Raw genomic sequence first — 8,678 nt, forward strand, 5'->3', positions numbered from 1 at the left:
TCTCGCAGATCGGAGGCGGTGGGCGTAATTTCAGCCGGCCAATCGGTCCGTAGTGTGGCCTCGGTCCCAGTCTGACCGCTGGGGAGGAGGTCTGAAAAAAGAGTCGCCTCAGAACCGAATGCACAAGTCTGACCCGAGTGTGAAACCAAATTCCGGTCCCAGAAGGGACCGAACCGATGCTAGTGGGTAAGCGCCATGAGAGGCCCAACCAAGGACTGGTTCTTTCCCTTCAGAACCCTGATTATTCTGTTCATGCTTCCTCTTTAGTTGATCTGATATACGAGTCTAATTATCAAAGACTTTGTTCCTCTGTGATGGTTTTGTTTCTGAGCTTCGTTCTCTGACCATTATTGAGAAGAAGAAGAAGAAGATATCATTCCTACTGCGCCTCTCATGATAAAAACCATGAGGCGCTTCACAAAAACAAAAAATGTAAAAATATAAAAAAGAAATTAGAAAATGATTAAAAATATCTTTAAAATGAGTAAAAATAGACAATTGTGATTAAAAATGTAAAGAAGGAGAGAGAGTGAATAGGAAAGAGGGAAATCAGTGGATCCTGAGGAAGGTGGAATAGGTGGGGAGAGCAGAATAAAGAGAGAGAGGTGAAGAAGGTCATACAGAGACGAACCTGTATTTTCTCAGTATAGAACGACAAACTGCAGCTTCCACCCAGGCCAACAACAGGGGTTAACGTCATCATTTCACTTTTTTACAAATCAAAGGGTTCAGATGAAGGCAGCTGGACGACTTTGGTTTCTTGAAGACGTTTCATTTCTCATCCGAGGAGCTTTGACAGTTCTGAGTGGAATATGGGAGAATCGGGCTTATAAGCTGTAGCTGTCTGTTGTTACGTAATGAGCAGAAACTACTCTGAGTACCCCACCTCTCCCATCTCCTGATGAGTCGTTGGCCTCTACTGAGAGGAAGTAGTTGTGTTGATTAAATGCAGGAAGGTTTGACCTAGACTGAAACTGCTTAGGAATAAGGTTCAAAGCTGCATTATCCACCTTCTTCTTATGTCCCATGATGCTTTGCACGGAGGATGCACGCCACTTCCAGTCCCACGTTTGTTTACATTGAGACGATGTGATTCCTTCATGTAAATCCTCTTTTTGTGGCCTTTTAGAGACTAAAAACTTACATGAAGACGAGCTGCCACAGCTCAAAGGGACACCGTTGCACTCCTTCTGCCTGCTGAAGCAGAGAGGTGGGGACCATCTTAAAGTCTGGCCAAAGCTAACGTACACTAGCATCTTAGCTACTTTCTGAACTCATTCGCATCCAACAGCGAGGCAATCAACAACCTTAAAAGCTCCGAGGCGGATCAGTGCCAACATAAGGTTGGTCATGTTTCGTTGGAAGAGGTGGGACACGATCTTATTAACTTAAAAGCAGACGCAGAGCTGAGTCAGAACCTTAAATCCATCATCACCAAATGTTGGTTTTAGCTTCTACATCAGGTGACACACAAACAGCAGGATGGCCCTTTAGGTTAATAACGACCGTCTAAACGCACTTTAAATGGCATCTCTTCAGAAAGTTGTACACAGGAAACCGTTCCTGTTGCTCTTGTGGGTCGGCTGTCAGATCTCTTTACTACTCGGCGTCGCTTCCCCGGGGGTTTGTCATATCCAACAACAAATTAGGATGCAGGTGTTCCTCTCTGGGTTTTCACAATAAAATGAAAGGAATGCACAAATAAAGTTTCTGGTGGTTTTCAATATAAGAGTTTTCAGCCACATCCTTCTGGTTTCCTCGTCTGTGGGGAGGTGGTGAACACCGTAGCGACGCTCGCGCGCTCTGGAGGTGCACGTTCTAAAAATCGCTCTTTTAGCTACACATGGATGTTGGTACAAGGACGATCAGCGCAACATCTTCCCGAGCCGCCTGAGTACATTTAAACCCTGTTACTAGCAGCGAGACCTCGCATACAAACCAGTGGGTATGCGCCGCGTCCGGTATCTCACCAGACGTGGCTTGCATCAGCATCTCTCCATGACGCTACTCAAAAACAAGGTGGATAGGTACTGGAAAGGTGTAATCTAAGCCCCGCCCCTATTTAAAGTGGGTTTTCCACGTTTGACATAGATGGCTTCTTTTACTCCTCTCTCACACCATCTGTCTTCTCTGTCCAGAATGTGTCCTTGTCCTTCAGGTGTAGGTGGACTGCCATGTCTTGTAGACATCTGGACAGTCCTCACTACACTGGACTGCATGCACTGAGCTTCTGTTTGGGTGTTGTTGGGTCTTCAGGATGGACCAGGTTCTGTCTGAGGGTGTTGTTGGGTCTTCAGGATGGACCAGGTTCTGTCTGAGGGTGTTGTTGGGTCTTCAGGATGGACCAGGTTCTGTCTGAGGGTGTTGTTGGGTCTTCAGGATGGACCAGGTTCTGTCTGAGGGTGCTGTTGGGTCTTCAGGATGGACCAGGTTCTGTCTGAGGGTGCTGTTGGGTTAACGTTTACTGGGATGTTGTGTTTGGAGAAGATTCTTCTAGGTTTCTCCGAGACTCCTGCCACGTATGTGATGATGGTGCCTTTGGGCCTGTTGGCCTTTTCTTTGCTGGTTGCTGCTGGATGCTCTTCCAGCCCAGTTAGGGTATCTGTGGTTCTGGAGAGCTTTCTTCATGTGTTTTCCTTCAGTCTTTGTGGGAACATTCTCGGCCCAATGGTGTAAAGTCCTGATGGCTGTCATCTTGTGCTCCAGTGAGTGATGTGAGTCCAAATGCAGATACTGGTCTGTGTGAGTCGGCTTTTCATTGTTACCGGGCCAGCAGCAGCTCAACAGGTAGAGCGGGTTGTCCAGTAATCGGAAGGTTGCAGGTTCGATCCCGGCTCCAGACAGAGAATTCTGCTGTTGTGTCCTTGGGCAAGACACTTAACCCACGTTGCCTGCTGGTGGTGGTCAGAGGGACCGGTGGCGCCTGTGCTCGTTAGCCTCGCCTCTGTCAGCGCGCCCCAGGGCAGCTGTGGCTACATCGTAGCTCATCACCATCAGTGTGTGAATGTGTGTGTGAATGGATGAATGATACACTGTAGTGTAAAGTGCTTTGGAGTCCTTACTCTGAGAGGCACTACACAAGTGCGGGTCATTTATCACTTATCCTGGCTTGTGCAGCACACTCAGCTGTGGTTATCTCTCTGCAGACTTCCACGTCCCCTCAGAATATCTAACCAACATCCACATAAGGGACAAGGTAAGAACCCATGGCAGCTGCAGCTCTGTAAGGGTCTGCTGATGGTAATGAAGCAGGTTGTGTATTTATCATGTTTGTGTGCAGTTAGCAGCTATAAAGTTGTCTCGGTACGGCGAGGACCTGCTGTTTTATCTCTACTACATGAACGGAGGGGACCTCCTACAACTCCTGGCTGCAGTAGAGCTGTAAGAAGCTAACACAACACACCCGGTTCGGTGTGTTCACTCAGCTAATCTGTGTGTGCTGGGGTCCAGCTTTAACAGGGACTGGAGGTATCATAAAGACGAGCGGGTCTGGATCACCCGGGCCCCTGGAATGGAGCCCACTCTGAAGACCAACGCCTACGAACGAGGGACCTACTACTTCTTTGACTGTCTGATCTGGAGAAAAGTGGCCAAGGTAAATCAGGGCGTGCTGCAGAGTGCTTGGTCACATGGCATCATCATCACTTTAACCATTGCTGACCGACATATGTGGTTGTGACACACACAGAAGGCACCAGAACCTGTAATAATAAAATGACACACACACACACACACACACACACACACACTCACACTGATTCAACAAGTGCACGCTGCGCTGTGCCGTCAGACTGAAGGCAGAAATGAGCGCTGCCGCTTCTGTGATAAAAACTTTTAAGAGGTTTTATAACATCATTTTTCATTCAAGGTCATATTAGCTTCTATTTTGGGATGACGTATTAAAGTCGGGTCCGCTCCAGCCAGTGACTCCTCATGAACCTGACCACAACTCATGTTACTGCAGCATTTGTTGTTCCAGTCCGCGTGGCAGCGGATCGCAGATTCAGCCACACCATAAAACAGCAATAAGTCTGTCTGAGGCAAAGGTGAACCTCATTAGCCGAGTGAACTAGACCAAATTCTTGCTTTGCAAAGTTTGGTCTAGGCACGCTCCATTGGAACCTCCACAGCTCCTACCAGGGCTCTGGCTGGCCAATCACAGCTCTCTAGAGGGGTTTCAAACACATAAAGAGCTGTGATTGGTCCATAATGGTGGGCCAATCATAGTGCTCTATCTGCTTAGTGAACAAATCACAGAGCTTTATCCGCTTTGTGGGCCAATCAGGGCACTCTATATGCCTGGTGGGTGGGATGATGCAACAGAGTGAAACAAGAGTATGTCACATTCATCGTCCAGTAGACCACGGCAGAACCCGCCCCACAACCGAGAGCCATCAATGGAGCGTGGCCAGACTAATAATACATTTATTTAGTCTGGCTTGCCAGGCTAGAACCTCATGGCTATATCTCTTCCATCTTGTCCCCTATAGACATTTGATTACGCACAGGTAGGTGACCAGCTCAGGTTTACGCAGAGCAGAAGGAAGGAGAGCGCTCTGGCCGCACGGGTTAAACGTTCCTGTTTTAAGAAAACCGTTAAATTGCATTGTTTATGTGCTACCTGGGCACTCTAAATATTTATTTAAAATTAAATCAAAGGAAATTGTAATGGTATCAAATGTTTATTAATTACTATTTCAAAAATACATAAACATAAAAATGAAAGTGATGGGGAAAAAGGTCGATCATATTTTTTTAACCCCGTCTGTCAAGTTACTGTTTAGCGTGACGTCTAATTATATACATACATATATATATATAGCCATGCCCTGATGTGGGGGCTGGGGGGTGTGTCGACATGGTCGGGACATAGAAGGGGGTGCGCGGCTAAATAAGTTTGGGAACCGCTGCAGTAGACCATGGAATACTTATAAAGAAATTAAAACATAACAGGATAAGGGGGATGGCATATAAGTGGGTGAAATCGTACCCCACCGACCGACAACAGTATGTACAGATAGACGATCACAGATCAAAACTGAGAAATATGAATTGTGGAGTCCCTCAAGGTTCAGTTTTGGGACCAATACTGTTTCTTCTGTATATAAATGACGTATGCAACATATCATCAAAACTAAAAATTATCTCATTTGCTGATGACACAGTAATACTATTCTCAGGTTTAAGATCTACATTTAATCGTTTACAGAGATGACAATAGAATTAGAAATACCTAAAGACTGGTTTAACAAAAGTAGATTATCTCTAGATAAATAAAAAGAAAATGATGCTGTCTGGTAAGCAAACTGAAGAAACTGAAATCAAAATGTACAACAAGGAAATAGAAAAAGTAGAACAACATCGATTGTTAGGAGTGATACTCACAATATCAGCTGGAGATCTCATTTACATAGTATACAGCAGAAACTGGCAAAGAGTAAATGTAAATGCCTTCTGGACGACAGCTCGACTAACCTTGTACTACTCATTTATTCTCCCCTATACTAGTTACTGTGCAGAGGTCTGGGGTAATACCTACAGTAGCTTGGAAGCAGTATTTATACTAAAAAAACAGCTTTTAGGATTGTACATAACGTTGGTTTCAGAGACCATACTAATACACTTTTTATAAAGTCAAAACTTTGAAAACTTGAATATTCGGTGAACTTAAATCACGGATAATTTTGTACAAAGCAGGACAGAATCAACTGTGCGATAAAAGCAGCTATTGCTTTAGTAATGCTCCTCGCCTTCTCTGAGTTCTGCGGTAGTTTGGAGACCGTCTCCAGGACGGTCCTCTGTTTGGCGGCACGGCCGGAGGTGCATTCTCTGTTTCCGGGTGAAGGCGTACATGGTGCTGCCTCATGTTTGTGGTGTTGCTGAGATATTTTATTTCGGCTTTGCAGATTTTGCAAATTGCATAAGATTTGTCGATTATCTTATTAGCGTTGTCATAAAATCCAAAGGACTTCCACACACTTGCAGTTAACCCTGCTACGGAGAGAATCGGCCGCTCTCCGGAGGTTGCAGAAGCTGCCGCCACTTTGCAAAGAGGTCAAAGAAGTAGTGCCACTCACTTAACGGTCCGGGCGGCGCGCGTTAAGGCTCCGGTTGTGTGTTTTTATTTTTTTTGTACCGGCTTCTCAACAAAACTTTGATGTTATCTATTTTTAAGCATCAACCTTCAATCTTTGCCGAAACAACATGTTAAGCTTTTAGATGCATCGCCACATCGATTAATGGCACCCACCCATAATGGCAACGCTCCCGGCCTCAGAGACAAGTTTCTCTTAATTCTATAGGTGTGTGTGTGTGTGTGTGTGTGTGTGTGTGTGTGTGTGTGTGTGTGTGTGTGTGTGTCGGCCTTGACGGTGCTTCATGGGGTTGTGCTGACATCTTCTCTGCAGACAAAGCTCCTGACGGATAAAGAAGGTGAATTTGATTTGAACTGGTTCACCTTTAGCAGGATTAAACCGGACTGTAAACACGTGTCTGGTCCGGTTACAGCAGGCTGGATCTACATTCACTTCAGTAACTAGAGAATGTACTCTAGTAAGAGTAAAGATACTTCATAATAATGTTACTCTAAATAAGTAAAAGTCAAAATTACAACATTGGAAGATTACTTCAGTTTTTCTCTCAAAATTTTACTCAAGTTAATGAGTTAGTGCACACACACACACACACACACACACACACACACACACTGGCGTGAAATCTGCTGGAGTTGACATGCTCGTAGTGGTAATGAATGACACCTTTGGAAGTATTAAACTGTTTATTCCTGGTAATTGGCTACTTGTTTTTAATGAGTTACACTGTTGATACAAACAAAAAGGTGTGTGTTATTGAATATGGTGGTCTGGTCCATAATGCCCAGCCTTCTCCTGTCTTTTGGAATATTTCTGACGTGTGGGTGAAGTTTTAGTCAGGAGTGTCACACTTATGACGTAAAGTAAGTGGGATAGCATTCGTCCTGTGTGAGGGATGGTCCATCGTCATGCATGTGTCAGTGATGCGTATCTACCCCACCCACCAAATGAAGACTGCCGCTTGATGTTGTGTTGGTAGTAAAACATATTTTAGAGGTAGTAAAAGGTAGTAAATTAAAGTTGGATTTTATATAGGTTAGGCATTCCAGGAATATATGAGACCTGGAAGGGATTCCTGGAAACAACTAAAGGACTGTTGAGCTGCTGAAGGTAACATGAAGTCCATCTCAAGAAGAGTTCATTAACGTCTGGAGTCATCTGCATGCTGGATCAATATTATTATTTATCTGTGGACTTTCTTGTCTCAGTGTTTATCGTAGACGAGGGGACTTAAACGGGACCCAACAGTGAGCCCTGAGGAACTCCTGAACAGTTGGGATTCTCCATTAAAGCAGGAACCAATTTCTCTCTCTGATTTTCAGGAATTTCATCTGGAATACGACAAACTAGAAGAGCGACCTCACGTTCCCTCCACATTCAACTACAATCCTGCCCAGCAGGCCTTCTGATTGGCTCTCCCTCCTTCCTGCCTGGCTGCCATCAGCCCTCCTGGTTCATCAGTCAACCCCCCCCCAAGGTTTTCGCTGCTCAACACTGGAACGAGTCTGCCCTGGTTGGGCTCAGGTCCAAGCCTCCTCTCCTTTACGTTTGCCTGTTACCTCTTCTGCTTCAGGTTCTTGTTTTATCTACCGACTGACACACAAACTCTCCACCTGACAGCGGGACTCTTTTTACCCTCTCTGATGAACTGAATATTTTTTTCTAAAGAAGCTGATTTTAACAGAAAACAGGAAGTAATCTCCTGTCAGGAAGGAGAATTTTGTGTCTCAACAGAAACATTTTCCAGTTTTATTCCAACATTACAAATCCGAGCAAATCTCCTCAGACGCCCGACAGCCGGGAGACGTGCAGCCATGTTTGTTGTAGCGCTATTTTATAAGAAAAGAGGAGAAATAAAGAGTCTGTCTTGTTGCGTAAAGAAACAAGAGACATGTTTGACCACGTGTTTCCTGTTAGGTTTGAATGGGCTCACTCCATTTTTACTTTTGCATCATATTCATGTTTATTTATTGTCAACAGATCTTAAGCTGAGACTCAGGTCAACTTAAAGCGACGGCTCACAGGAAAGCCGGCGTGCTTTTACCGAACACGCGACCAGCCAGGCACGCCTAAAAGGAACTGGAGTCTCTCTTTGTCTTTGATTTGTTAACAATAAGACATTTAAATGAAAACAGGAGCACTTAATGAAATTCAGTCTGCTGCCGTCTTCCCAGAGTTTGATACGTGGGAAAAGCGTTTTGTAACCAGTCCAGTTTTTTCTGTTATCTCAGCATAAACACTTTAAATGTGCGTCTCTACACACGACCGTGTTTTTACAGAACACAATTAAAAATGGCTGAGTCCGTGGTGTGGGTCCGCCGCGGCCCATGAGCCTTGCAGCGGAGGCTCACAGCGGTGCGTTGTCCTAATGTAGTCCCAACTCTGGTCGATGTGAATACCGACGTCACCAAGAACAATTAGGGTCATTATCATGACTTCTGCACATTAAATGCTAATTGTTACTAGGGATGCACCGATGGATCGGCATTTGATCCCAATCGGCCGATAGCGCCCCTATCGGTTTTGATCGGAGTTTTCAAAATAGATCAAAGCAGACCGATCAGGTAGGGTTGTCACGGCAACCGG

The 8,678-nt window shown here is 45.0% G+C and overlaps 1 protein-coding gene across 3 annotated transcripts in view; it reads left to right on the top strand.

The window, feature by feature from the left end:
- LOC107387689 (CCR4-NOT transcription complex subunit 2) overlaps positions 1-7,980 on the top strand; it is a 26,491-nt gene extending 18,511 nt beyond the window's left edge. For all 3 annotated transcript variants that reach the window (XM_054739922.2, XM_054739921.2, XM_054739923.2), the window contains exons 12-15: positions 3,147-3,196; positions 3,281-3,381; positions 3,451-3,595; positions 7,415-7,980. In XM_054739922.2, coding sequence (XP_054595897.1) covers positions 3,147-3,196; positions 3,281-3,381; positions 3,451-3,595; positions 7,415-7,501 — 383 coding nt within the window. In that variant the 3' untranslated portion in view covers positions 7,502-7,980. The remainder of the gene's footprint in view (positions 1-3,146; positions 3,197-3,280; positions 3,382-3,450; positions 3,596-7,414) is intronic.
- The last annotated feature ends 698 nt before the right edge of the window (positions 7,981-8,678 follow it).

The sequence above is a fragment of the Nothobranchius furzeri genome, chromosome 1 (assembly GCF_043380555.1).
Source record: "Nothobranchius furzeri strain GRZ-AD chromosome 1, NfurGRZ-RIMD1, whole genome shotgun sequence".
In the NCBI taxonomy this organism is placed as follows: domain Eukaryota; kingdom Metazoa; phylum Chordata; class Actinopteri; order Cyprinodontiformes; family Nothobranchiidae; genus Nothobranchius; species Nothobranchius furzeri.